This window comes from Sinocyclocheilus grahami, unplaced genomic scaffold, assembly GCF_001515645.1.
Source record: "Sinocyclocheilus grahami isolate Dianchi unplaced genomic scaffold, SAMN03320097.WGS_v1.1 scaffold510.1, whole genome shotgun sequence".
In the NCBI taxonomy this organism is placed as follows: domain Eukaryota; kingdom Metazoa; phylum Chordata; class Actinopteri; order Cypriniformes; family Cyprinidae; genus Sinocyclocheilus; species Sinocyclocheilus grahami.
In genome coordinates this window covers 191,628-205,979 of record NW_015505689.1, presented here as the reverse complement: position 1 = coordinate 205,979, position 14,352 = coordinate 191,628, and the positions used below count along the sequence as shown (strand labels likewise).

The 14,352-nt window shown below is 34.8% G+C and overlaps 2 protein-coding genes across 3 annotated transcripts in view; both read right to left on the bottom strand.

Annotated features, from left to right (window-relative positions):
- Positions 1-4,992, bottom strand: part of gabra6a (gamma-aminobutyric acid type A receptor subunit alpha6a) — a 12,825-nt gene extending 7,833 nt beyond the window's left edge. For both annotated transcript variants that reach the window (XM_016237291.1, XM_016237292.1), the window contains exons 1-7: positions 4,805-4,992; positions 4,573-4,679; positions 3,924-3,991; positions 2,927-3,147; positions 2,738-2,820; positions 2,516-2,659; positions 1,111-1,263 (exon numbers count right to left, since the gene is read on the bottom strand). In XM_016237291.1, coding sequence (XP_016092777.1) covers positions 1,111-1,263; positions 2,516-2,659; positions 2,738-2,820; positions 2,927-3,147; positions 3,924-3,991; positions 4,573-4,679; positions 4,805-4,839 — 811 coding nt within the window. In that variant the 5' untranslated portion in view covers positions 4,840-4,992. The remainder of the gene's footprint in view (positions 1-1,110; positions 1,264-2,515; positions 2,660-2,737; positions 2,821-2,926; positions 3,148-3,923; positions 3,992-4,572; positions 4,680-4,804) is intronic.
- Positions 4,993-8,479: 3,487 nt separating this feature from the next.
- LOC107554682 (cyclin-G1-like) lies at positions 8,480-11,288 on the bottom strand (the record flags this gene model as incomplete). The annotated part of the gene is made up of 3 exons (XM_016237268.1): positions 8,480-9,423; positions 11,012-11,122; positions 11,193-11,288. Coding segments are annotated over 3 exons (399 nt in total), but the record flags the coding sequence as incomplete, so codon positions are not given.
- Between the last annotated feature and the right edge of the window lie 3,064 nt (positions 11,289-14,352).

Below are 14,352 nucleotides of genomic sequence, written 5' to 3'. Positions count from 1 at the left end.
ATATATATATATATATATATATATATATATATATATATATATATAAGTATACACACACACACACACACACACATATATATATATATATATATATATTATTCTTAAAACTGTTATTTTGCTATTTTAATTTTTTTGTAAAAATGCAACATACGATCAAATAAAAATTCAAGAAACAGATTAGAAATTGAGGCTGATATTACTTTCAGTTCATTTATCATACTGGAAATGGAAGGTCAAAACAAACGCATTGCATTATGGGATGCAGTATTCTACGCAATCTACTCTGTTGTATACAATACATTTTGTGGTGTGTCCTTCAGTTATTCCATACATACAGAAAAACTGCATACTGTACAAAGTGCACTGTATATTGCAACAGCAAAAGTAAGAGTAGTATGCTATTCCATAAAATAAATACGGATCATAGCATGTCATGAGTGATGACTGTGCTCTTTACTGAGATGCAGGTATGCAGCGATTGAAAAGTATTATGATTCTTATTTTTCCTCTTTGTACAATTAAATAATTTTAAAACGGTGCCTCAAATTTCCAGATGAAACACTAAAACATAGCTTAACATACACTGCAGTTCAAAAGTATGGGGTCAGTGTGTTTTTTCTTGTTTTGTTTTTTTAAAGAAATTAATATTTTTATTCATCAAGGACGCATTAAATAAATCAAAAGTGACAGTAAAGACATTTTATAATGTTACAAAAGATTTCTATTTCAGATAAATGCTGTTCTTTTTTAAAAATGCATTACGGTTTCCACAAAAATATTCGGCAGCACGACTGTTTTCAACATTGATAATAATCAGAAATGTGTCTTGAGCAGCAAATCAGCATATTATACTGATTTCTGAAGATCATGTGACTCTGAAGACTGGAGTAATGATGCTGAAAATTCAGCTTTGATCACAGGAATAAATTACATTTTATATATTCACATAGAAAACAGTTTTTGTAATAATATTTCACTATTTTACTGTTTTTACTGTATTTTGGTCAAATAAATGCAGCCTTGATCAACATAAAGAGGCCTCTTTCAAAAATCCAAATCGAACGATAGATGTTTAATTTAATATGACCATCTAGAAACACACACTCGTACCAGCCACTGTTCGAGCCGGGACAGACTCCTTGTTGATCCAGAATGCGACTTGTGACAGCACAACCACCATAATTAATGGGATGTACGTCTGGATGAGATGGTAGCCAAGCTTCCTCTGAAGATAGAAATGGACAACCTGGACAGAATACAGACCTAGACGGTGCCAAGACATTAGAGGAGGAAACTGATGAAGACAAATCGTGCAAGTTCGATACATCTACAGTATGTGATGCTCTGATCAAGCCCATTTGGCCGAACACAACTCTCCAAAACATTTAAGAGGGAATTTTGGCTTTATTTCTGTCCCTATTTACAAGAAAAGGTAAGCAAGCACAGATCTTTCTTGTCTTTCTTTCTTTCTTATCTTTTTTGGGTTTGAGCCTTGATCTGATTGGGCACCCAACAAGTGGTCCCTGCTTTTTGCCTGCCTATAAATTCCTCATTACTGAGCCCCCGGTCATCCTCGGGACACGATCAGAGGCTGAAACGGGCTTATTGTAACGCAGCTATCTTTAAAGACAGACCTCATGAATTAGGCCTGATCAGATAAGCATCTTAGATTGCCTCTAAGAGCGGAAGCTGGCTGGGAATTGTAGCTCTTAACACACACAATTAGATAAGTCATTTACTGTAGTAATAGGGGTGTGTGATATTGCTTTTGTGATTTTTCGATAATGATAATTAAACAATATTTTACTTAGTGTGTTTTTATGCTGTTAACTTGGCTCGTTTAGGCCTGTCATGGATAAATAGATATGATACTAAAACCACCAGTAGGTGGCGGCAGCAAGTCCCTGTCTTAATGAGTGATTCACTGAATCGTTCATTCAAATGACTCATTCAAAGCGGATGGTTAATTTAGAAACGAATCTTTATGAATGGAGCATTGAATCATTGACTCAAATGATTCGTTCAAAAACAGATACGTTCAGAAACTAAACACTGCAGTGTTGCTCTGAGATGCACAAATGTCTTGCTCCGGCTTTGTTTCGAACTATTTCCGTTGGCAAAACGAAAAAAAAGACAATACTGTGTCTATAAAAAATGTAACTCACTCAATATAAAGTAATATCACATTCACGTGCAAATATTCAGGAAAACCGCACTCTTGCTTGTAATACATACTCATTTTAGTGTTAGCCCATTTTTTTGCTTTCATAACTTGAATTATAGGGTCAATTTAACTGCATTCTAATAGGCTTCATCACAGTGAATGCTTTTGGACTCTCAAAACGTGCATTTGGTTTTTTTTGCAAAGTGAATGACTCCATAATATCAGCTCACAACAATTACGATATTATCGCAGACGATAAATATCGCACACCCCTACTAGTAATACTACAAGACATCTGGCATGCTACATCTGTAATATTTAGGGAACACTGAGCAATAAACGAAAACGCACCTGTGCTGAACTTATATGTTTCGCTGAACAAGGTCTGGCCCACAAGATCATACTGAAGTAAGCTTGATGATTCTGGAGGAAAATCTACTGATGCTTGAAGACCCTTCCTCCACGTGTAGATGATTTCATGATTAGTGTAAGCATCTGAAGGTTTAAGAGAAAGCAGTTGAAGAATGGTGGATGGAAGGATGGATGAAAAACAGACAGACAGAGAGATCTTACAGCTTCCAAACAGGAGAGGACACGTGTGTCCATCCATAGGAAAGTCCATCAACACCATTGGACATACTGCACTTACAGTCAGCCTGAAATATAGAGAAAACAGGCATTTATTCGATGACCCAAATTATGATATCTTAATGAAAACATTCCCATTTATACTGAAACAGATTTCTGAGGGGTTTTTCTTACCTCATGGTGTAAAAGACCGTTCCGTTTTGCATGATTCGAAACAGCTTGTTAGGAGACGTCATGTTGTGTGCGAGGGACGTCCTTGCATTGCGAAAAAACGTGTCGGGCGTCCAGATCTTGTCCACCATGCGATTATTCAAAGGCAAGATTTCGACGGGCCCCTGAAAGGCTAACCTCTCGTCAACCCACATTTGGCGGAAAAACATATCCATGGTGAACTCCTGAGAGAAAGAACAATTTCTTTCTGTGAATCATATTAAAAATGCATTACGGTTTCCACAAAAATATTCGGCAGCACGACTGTTTTCAACATTGATAATAATCAGAAATGTGTCTTGAGCAGCAAATCAGCATATTATACTGATTTCTGAAGATCATGTGACTCTGAAGACTGGAGTAATGATGCTGAAAATTCAGCTTTGATCACAGAAATAAATTACATTTTATATATTCACATAGAAAACAGTTTTTGTAATAATATTTCACTATTTTACTGTTTTTACTGTATTTTGGTCAAATAAATGCAGCCTTGATCAACATAAAGAGGCCTCTTTCAAAAATCCAAATCGAACGATAGATGTTTAATTTAATATGACCATCTAGAAACACACACTCGTACCAGCCACTGTTCGAGCCGGGACAGACTCCTTGTTGATCCAGAATGCGAACAATTTCTTTCTGTGAATCATATTCTTTTTTTTTATGGCTACAAGCGATATGAATTCATCATTTGAGTTCTTTTTTAAACATAGTGTGGGGGAGACTTGACATACTGAAATTAGTTTGAACAGAAGTTATTTTTTAAACATAGTGTGGGGGAGACTTGACATACTGAAATTAGTTTGAACAGACGTGTGAGACAGAAATAAAACGACAGCTTATTATCGACTTAGAAACTACTTTAGCCACAAGACACAAAGCACTATAGCTAAATCGAATTTGTACAATAATAAACATTAAAATATAGATGTAGCATTTGGGTGCTGTATTTTCTTACCATCTTAACATCAGACACTGGTCCAAAACTTGTGACGAATATGTCTGTTTTGACCTCAGTTACAGAGACTGCAAAGTTAATCACAGATTACATATGCATGCAGAACCGTGAGTACATTATACTGTTACAGCAAAATGAGGTGAAATGCATGGGTCAAAGACAAATCAAAACCATAAAATTTAATACAGCTTTTAAAATGTTTTCATGCATTACAATGCGTTCTGTTTAACTTAATTTTTTCTGAGCAAATAAATAATGCAGTTTATCTATGATTTGCAGAAAATGTCATTTAGTGTAACAATCTTTGCCACTATATCCTTCAAACCACTATTTTACCCATTTGTCAGCAATGCGTATTTAATCATTTTTAATAAGTACAGGTCGGAATAAGTATGTTGTTTCATTTTTACATAAATATATGCTACGCTGAATAACAACGGAGCAGTATTTCTCACATATTTTGACATTTCATTTTCACTAAAGTTAGAAACATTACTTTTCTGGCATTTAATATGCTTTCCATGTATAATAAAATCACTTTTGTCATTTTAATTTGATGCAAACACCAAAATGCGTGTCTCAAATGTCAAAACGTTCTATAATGTAGCTACTAAATCATTTATTTCTATACTGTGAGGCCTGCGCTTACCTCCAGATCCCGGGCGCAGGCGATTGTCATAACCCTCAAGAAGTCGGTCTAGAATCCGTGTTATGTTTTCTGAATTTATCTTTTGCTTTCCTAATACATCTGCAACACTACACGGAGAGAAAGTACCACCTTGATTAGTCCTTTCAGTGAATTTAGACCCAAGTCAGGACAAACTAGGCATTCAAGTTAACTCATTTAAAGTCAGTATACCTTGCTTAGTCCATTAACTCACCTTGTGAGACACAACAAGGCCAAAAGAAGAGCCATTTCTGTGACAAAAAGGTAAATAAATGTAATTAAAATAAAGCCGTCAGTGGTTAGAGGTCATAGTGTAATGTATAATGTGCTCTAGATGTACGAACGCTTTACAGATGCACTGAAGCACTGTCTTATGTCTGTCAGTAAATGAAGAGCTGAATGTGAAGTGAAATGCTTTCAGGATAATCAACTTAAGGGATTAGTCAAATCCAGGTTAAAGAGTATCATCTAGCAAACTAGTCTTTCTTGCAAAATAAACATTGCCCCTGTAGTAGTTGCCTTGTCTGACTTTCATAATTAGGGTTAAAATAAACTTATTGCCAGGGCAATATAACACAAGATATAGTGTTATAAATATGTGTAACATATTTTGACTCAAATATTACATATATATGGAGCTAATATGTTAGTTAAGTATCGCATTACACTGATAAATACATTTATATTGTACTATTTATTCATATATAGACTATTATTTATATCTAGAAGCTTGCATTCTTGCATTCATCCCAAAGAGGCAGAAAATCACTTTCACAGACCTTTACATTAAATGTTCCCTGCTGGTGGAATGACCAGGCAAACTTATTGCCAGGGCAATATAACACAAGATATAGTGTTATAAATATGTGTAACATATTTTGACTCAAATATTACACATATATGGAGCTAATATGTTAGTTAAGTATCGCATTACACTGATAAATACATTTATATTGTACTATTTATTCATATATAGACTATTATTTATATCTAGAAGCTTGCATTCTTGCATTCATCCCAAAGAGGCAGAAAATCACTTTCACAGACCTTTACATTAAATGTTCCCTGCTGGTGGAATGACCAGGGACCATCTTCAAGAATCGGCTAAACACACATCTCTTCCATCTTTATTTGACCCTCTAACTCTAGCACTCTCTATTTTAATTCTATTCTTTAAAAAAATAAACACTTGCCCCTTTTTAGACTTGCACTCTATTCATTTACTAACTGCTTGTTTTCCTCAAAAATATATTTAAAAAACTAACACTAGCTTCTCCAAACTTTTTGTATTCTATCTATTTGTTTTCTTTTTATTTATTGTACAATTAACAAACGCAAAAAAAGGCCTCTAACACTAGCTTGCTCTATTCTATCTGTTTTCTTTTTATTGATTATATAATAATATTAAAACCCTCGCTTTGTGTACTGCCTTAGGCTGAGACTTATCACAGCACTTGTATATCATTGCTCTCTTGTTGGTTTTGATTGCTTCTATTGTCTTCATTTGTAAGTCGCTTTGGATAAAACATCTGCTAAATGACTGAATGTAATGTAAATGTAATATTTTGCAGCGTTAGTCTTGTTGCTAGCCTGTTTGTTTATGATGTAACCGATTATTTCTCTTAGTAGAAATTAAAAGAGTGAAATAATCTCAACTCAGCAGATGTATTTCACTCAAAATGAACAATATTATACGCTGGCTGTACGTTATTCCTTATATATCTGACAAAATTGTACAAATTAGCTCTTGTTTATGGCACACTTCCTGGCGGCATTCTATGATATTACCAGAACGTGTGAGAGATCTTCAAGGTATGGATCTTTACTGAGGGTTTATATACGAGATCCAGACAGGATTGTGTGTTTTGGAGAGATTAGATCCAGTATAACTTTGTGTGGAGAAATGCTCGTGTTGTTGTTGTGTGCTACATATAATTACAATATTACTTGTTTTTGGCGTAAAACTGTATTAAGAGGAACCTTGACCATATATAATACACTAAGTGCATATAACTGACGTTTAAAATGACATTGCAGTCTCCTAACATGAATGAAAATATATGCTTTTCATACAATGTTTTTATTTCAAATGGTGTGTTCTCTAAAAAATATTAATAAAACTGATTTTTTTATTTATTTATTCTGAGCTTCTACTAACCATAGGCTAAATTAACCAGATTTTGCACATGGTTATTAAAGATTTTTTGGCAGAATTATCTGATAATATAACATTAGTTTTTTATTCTTTTATTACACATTTTATGTGAACCTTGGCAAAAAAAACTCATTCATACAGTTGGCTACTTGTCAAAACTTTGAAAACATTAACATTTTTTAAAAGTCTCTTATGCTCACCACGGCTTATTATTATACATTTTGTTCAATGTTGATAATAATAATTAATGTTTCTTGAGCAGCAGCATATTATACTGATTTCTGAAGATCATGTGACACTGAAGACTGGAGGAATGATGCTGGAAATACAGCTGCGCATCACAGCAATAAATTACATTTTACTGTATATTAACATAAAAAATAGTTATTTTAAGTGGTAATAATATTTGACAATCTTGTAAGGTTTTTCTCCAGTGTGAATCCTCTGGTGCTGTTTTAAACAGTATGCTGAAGTAAAAGTCTTTTCACTCAAAGCACATGTACTCTCTCACAGCAGTATATATTTTCTGATGCATTTTCAAACTTTGTAAACATGAAAATATCTTTCCACACAAATGACATGAATGTGGCTTCTCTCGTGTAAGAACTGAAGCCCTCAAAACGGTCTCGTCACATTGATCACATGCGTACAGCTTCGCTCTAGTGTGGATGTTCATGTGTCGTTTAAGACTGAACTTAAAATACAGTAAAAATCATAAGGTTTCCAAACTTTTGACAAGTGTACTATAAGTGTATTTTTTTATATTATAAATATTTTATGTGATATATGAGATTTGGGGGTCAAAATGTATTATAAAATATTAATATTGTAATAATGAGTTAAATAGGAATAGAAATAGCAGTCTTCAGTGTCACATGATCTTCAGAAATCATTCTAATATGCTGATTTGCTGCTCAAGAAACATTTCTGATTATTATCAATGTTGGAAGCAGTTATTTTTGTGGAAACTGACACATTTTTCATGATTCTTTAAGATCAGAAAGATCAAAGGAACAGCGTTTATTTGCAATAGAAATCTTGTGTAAATCAAGTGACAGTAAAGATCTTTATAATTTTACAAAAGATTGCCATTTTAAATACGGTTCTTTTGAACTTTTTTTTCATCAAAAGTATTAAAAACAAGTAAATTACATTTGGAAAATGTACTGTAATAAAATAAACATTAAAAAAAATTTAAATGCAGCTTTGGTAAGGTTTTCATTAAAAAAAAATAATAACTTACTGAGCCCAAACCTTTTATCTAATCATAGCCAAAAGAATTTGTGATATGCATTTCGTGTATAAAAAAAAAATATATATATATCTCTCTCTCTCTATATCCATCTTCCTCCCTCGGTTTCCAACAGAACCCCAAGTTTGACTTCAGCGGAGCAGAGATCTCTGGGAACTTTCACGCCGGTGGAAGACAAGAGGACTACTTTCATTCCTGTACTCGATGTAGTCTTACTAAATTGCAGTTTTTTTCCTGGAGAATATATGGTTTCTTTCTCCGGAGTCTTTGAGTTTCAGATACAGGAAGTGTATCACAGCGAGTCGAAGCCATAATGTATCACAAGCAGCCTTCGAGTCGGGTGGGTTTAATTTACAAATGCAAAGTCTTTTGTAATCAGTGGTTTCAGAGGACCGTTTGCTCAGCTTATCCTTTGAATTTCAATAAATCGTGTAATTCAAGCACTTATTAAATGCCTCAAACATTATAAACGAGCACAAGTGTTTTGCATTCCAATAAGGTTTTATTGAAAGGTTCAACTACATCATTTTGCAGAACGCTGCTCTCAATTTCCAGTCTCAATTCAATCCGCTTTATTTGTAGCACTCATTTCTGTGTTATATACCAGGTATAGAACAAATGCTCACGGTTACACAAGACTGTAGTAATAACTCAAATGTAAAATGAGCTTCAGCCTGGTCAGTTAGTCAGTCATTAGCGATTTTTCTTATTATTAGAGGCATATTTAAAACCTGCATTTCCATAGCCATCCAGATTTCAGCATAATAAACAAAAGAAAACCAAAAAAAAATTTTTAAATCTTGTTTCGTCACCTTGGGTAGGAGTGTGCATTACGACAGCTGACAGCCTAGGGTGGGAGTGAAGGGTTTTGGGCCTGATCTCTTGGTTCTGTTGTTGTCTTGAATCTCAAAACCCTTCTCCCTCCTCTTCCACATGGTGGACTGAGGACCTAGGCGGCTCTATACTTCATTGCTTCAAACAACCGGCGCGTCTCGCACCGATTCAGATGAACATACTGTTCACGTGCAAGCCTTGCTTGCTCAAACTCACCCTTGACTAGCAATCAAGACGTGAAATAAATACAATCATGGCAGGTGTCAAAGAGAACAAAGACTGAGGAAAGGAGAAGTAGAGAAATTAGTGTTGGGTGCCCATAACACAGATTAGAAGTATTAAAGCATTCACACGACTGCATTTAGCAGGTTTTTGTTACGGGCGCTCGACACCAAGTGTCTTAACAAGCGTATTCAGGGATCGTGGGTAGATGGGCGATCTTGTAGTAGCTGTGCTTCAGTTGTCTGGCGGTTCGACCTGAAATCATCCATCGCAGTCTCTGGCCGTTTGGCTTCAGGCACTTGGTGCTGGCGTATTCAGCCAGGCATTTAGCCACCAGCTCCCTCACGCAAACCAGGTCTCCAGCTTTAACCTGAAACACAGAATACCATAAATCAACACTGAAAACATTCACACTGCAAAAAAAAAAAATCATGTTCTTTCGTCTTGTTTTCTAGTATAACAAATTCTTGAATCAGGATGCGTTTACTTGACAAGATAGTGTCTTGCTTTCTGAAAATATTATCCAAATTGTGTTTAAAACAAGCAAAAATATCTGCCAATGGGGTAAGAAAAATGATCTTAATTCGAAGGCTAAACAAGATTATTGTTCTTACCCCATTGACAGATTTTTGCTTGTTTTAGGCAAGAAACTAACACAATTTGGGTATTTTTTTCAGAAAGCAAGACACTCTTACTTGTCAAGTAAATGCATCCTGATTCAAGAACGTCTAGAAAACAAGAGAAAAATACAAAAGGAAGAAAATCTTTTTTTTTTTGCATTGTAACCCAAAAAGTAGTTTTAATGTCAGCATTAAATGAACATTTTAAATTTTTTTGTAAAATTTTGGATGTTCCAGTAAAACAAAAGATTGCTCTCTGCTGATTTATTAGGGCCCTATGAAATCGGTTTTATTTTTTTCCCCAAATTCCATTTTTAAATTTTATTATTATTATTTTTTCAGTTTTAATTTGAAATGGAAGGGAAAAAACCAAACCAAAACGGAATCTTTAATTTTTCTGGAATCGTGACACTTATACAAATTTAACAACGGTTTATTATTACACACAAAACACATTTTTAAGATTCTGTGAACGTTGAATGTTTTTTTTTCTGGTAATGAAGAGAAAGCATAAAGCTAATTTAATTTATAATCAAATGAAATTTTGGCAAAAAAAAAAAAAAGAAAGAAAGAAAAACAAGTGCTGCGCAACAGAGGTTTATGGTTAAAATGCGTGCCGTCAAACGATTAATCGCATCCAAAATCGCAACGTTTGTGTTTGTAATATAAGCGTGTATACTGTGTATATAAATAAACAGTATATTTTGAAAATATTTACATGTATATTATATTTATATAATTTATTACATATAAATATATTTAATATACAAATATAACATTTCTTATATACACACACACGCGTGTGTATTTAAATAAAGCCTACAAAAATAAATACACAGCACACATACATTTAAACAAACTTATTTTGGATGCGATTAATCGCTTGACAGCACTAGTTAAAACTAAAACATTGAAGAAACATTGCCATTATTCCTTAAAAATAATGCTTAAGTAGAGTCAATATCGCAATCTGATTTAAGTGTACTGACCTACTTTTGATCAATTCTTTCCAAATTTGACCAATTCTATGGCATTTCATGTTATACAGTAAATTACATTTTTATGACTGGATTCAGTGATTCCATCTGCATTTATCGTGTCACAAATCAGCATTCATTTATGTAGGCCTTCTCGAATCATTTAGTCCCCTTAACTTTACTTCGGCTTCATTGCAACTTTACCAATTACATATTATTTGATGCACAGTTTCATAGATTGAGAAGTTCTGCAAGCCCTGCTCTGAGTAACTAGTTCAGTGCGCTCTACGCCTCCACCCCGTTTCTCAAACTAGTAAATCTCTTTAGCAGCAGCTGTGTGGAAATCTTGCAGGTAACTTACAGTCAAACTCTGCTGTAGCGCACCGAGAGCTTCTCTGAGAGCAGGAACCGGCTCACACTCGTGCTGATCTTCGATCTCCAGAGCCAGAAGAGCCAAAGCCAGCAGCGACGGCTGGAGAGACAGAATTACAGTCAGACTACAAACACACTTTGATAGTTTCCAAATGCTCCAAACAGCTTACCTTGATTTTAGTGAAAGTAAAGGAGCAATGGCAAGCCTTCAACTGAGCCTCCAGCCTCTCGATGTTCAGAGTTCGCTTACTGAAGAGAAACACAGTTTAAAGCAGGTTATGGTTATTGTCCAGAAATGTTTTTTTTTATTTTTTTTACTGCCTTTATTTAACAAGGATGCATTAAATTGATCAAAAATGATAGTAAATACTAGTGCTGGGAGGTATACCGGTTCATACCGAATCCCGGTGTTTATTTTTGTTATGATATGAATTTTTTAAATACCGCAATACCATGTCTTGTTGCTTAAACAACGTTGGGAGCGCGACACTGTTTGAAACCAGTCCCTTTTTCACTGTGGTGAGGGAACAGCTGTATGCGTTACTAAGCGTGAAAGCTCAGAAACTGAAGCTGTAGAACTAATAGAACGTGATGACACAGAAGAACTCATCCACAATATCCACACTGACCTCCACAAATATCCAGCGCCCGCTGCCATCAGCTCCCGCGTCTCTCACACACGAGCGCGACTTTAGCACTAGATTTAGCAACTTTCAGACCCTTTTAGCTGATTTTTCCATAGAATATTCATACTGACAAACCTAGCAACTTTATCTGGATAAACCTTAGCTATGGTTGAGTTGGAGGATTTCTCCAGTGCTGTCCCGCGAGCGCGAGGTCTGACTTTCCCGGAGAAGTGTCGCCTCTCTCGGCGTCTGTTCTGTGCAGTGAGCGACAGAGAAGCACCGCAGCCGACTCCTCAATAAATGAGTACAAAACAGCGTTTCCTAGCACCTGCCGCTTACTGATTGTTTGGAGTTATAAATATGAGCGTAGTTCGTCTGTTAATATCACATGCACTTTTTTTTGTTTGTTGTTTTTTTTAGTTTGTTACTCAGACGCAGGCAGTGCGCTGCATGAGACAAAAAAGTAATCTAGCCAAAACCACCGCATAGCCGCTCTTTAGTGTAGATGCATGCTGATTTTATCAGACGATGCAGTGATAAATGAGTGACTCCTGGTGAACATGTATTAAAAGGGGTCGTGTTTAGTCACTATTTAGTGTGGTATTGTTTGACAATATTCACTCATCATGACAGTAAAATAGAGCATTCTAAGTCAATACACTGCAGTATTTCCTCTCAAAAACATAACACCGTGTCGACGCTAAACAGACGTGCATTTCTCTTAATCAGCAGTGCTTCATTTGCATACATTCATTTAAAACATTTGTTTACACAGGAGATGAAAGTAATTTTTTCTACTTTTCACATTAAAATATTAACTTACAAGTTTATTTGTTCACTTTTTGACACCATGCCAGCGTCAAGGCTATTTTAAAGGCAATCTCTAAATTATTAATTAGATACAAGTTATTCTACTTTTCACATGACTATTTAAAATGCATTTTGTTTGCAAGAGATGCTGGTTATTTTATACTTTTGACACGGCAATATTCATTTATTTTGTTGGCAAAAAATTACAATTATTATTTTTTTAGGAAACTTGCTTTTGATAATAAAACTGAAATGTGACTTTCCACAAGACGTCTTCATTTCATGCAAGCTTAGATTTCAGTTGTTCGAAATATTCAACAAATAACCATTAATAGTTTGCTTCAATTATTTTAAAATCATTAAGATAAGAAACGCACTTTCATTAGAAAAAAAAAATTCCACATTTAATAGTGGAGCATTTTTACACTACAACCCTTTAAATGAACCACGAGGGCAAAAAAAAATTTAATACATTTGAAAAAATTTGTTCAATCATAATCGAGTTAAAGCGTTCAACTTATTTTTTTTAATTTTGCACAACCAAACAAAACAACTACGGAGCGCATGCATTACGTGATGAAGTCTAGACTAGTGCGTTCTTTCGCTGCATGATTCAGTCTATTAAAATACATTCAGAATGATCACAAATTCAAGACATGGGGGCAGAAAATGTGTATTTATACCACTTCAGCTACTTAATCAGTTTCACACGAAGACTGCCGTTTTTCTCCAAAAATTAGCATGACTACGAATGCGATAGATTTTTTACAACAGTTCAATAAACAAGAAGTTAATTAAGAGACTTGCGTTTTAGACACTATATTGTGCTATTTTGACAAAATAATTCCAAGCACAGCCACAGCGCTGTTTTGTGTCTCTGAGCAACATGGAGTTTCGTTCCTGAATGAATCAACAACCGTTTAAATGATTCGGTTCAGTCGCAATGACTCACTTATTAACACTCACTTGCTGCCACCTACTGGCGGTTTTAGTTTGATATTTAAAGTTCCTTTTTATGATTTAAATAATTTCAAATATCAGTATTCAACGTTTTATGTTTGTTTAATATATCAAAACATTATATATGCATGCGTAACTGCAGGTTAAATGCATTCATGTCCTGCACTAAACTTGTTAAGAGGCCTTTTTTGCGTTTGTTAATTGCAGAATAAATAAAAAGAAAACAAATGCATAGAATACAAAAAGATTAGAAAAGCTAGTTTTGTTTTTTTTAAGAAAACAAGCAGTAAATGAATAGCGTGCAAGTCTAAAAGGGACACTTTTATTTTTTTATTTAATATATACACATTTAATTATTTTCTTGGATGACTTTTATTCTGGAAGTTAACTAATCCCTAAGCATCCCCAAAAAATATCTAATTTCGCACTTTTAAAATAAAAGCTCGTAACGGTTTACTCCGAACGAAACGGCTCATGTTTACACTTCTCTCGTTATTTCTGCGTAACGTGACGTAATCGCGTACGGCGTGCGTCAGCGTGCGTCAGACGCTGGGCATGTCTGGGCATGTCCACTAACTAGCGCGCTAGCTATATTTAAACCCGGTTAAAGCCAACAACTAGTTGGTTTTGTGTCAGTAATCGCTAAATAACAACTTTAAATCCACGTTTACGCTTTAAATTCCATTCCCACGCCATTTATTTTACGTTTAGCGTAATAACGTAAGAGTCTTGTGTTGTTTTACGGCGGTGGAGAACATTTGAAAGCTCAAAAGAAACATCTAGAAGCTAAAAATAACACACACCGCAACGTAACAAGCAAATAGCGCCTATAAATAACGATAACGATTGATTAAACCGCTCACCTTTTCGTAGATTTGACGATCTGGGTTAAAAACAAAAAATATGACGCTGTGAGTTTATGAAATAAAAGTTA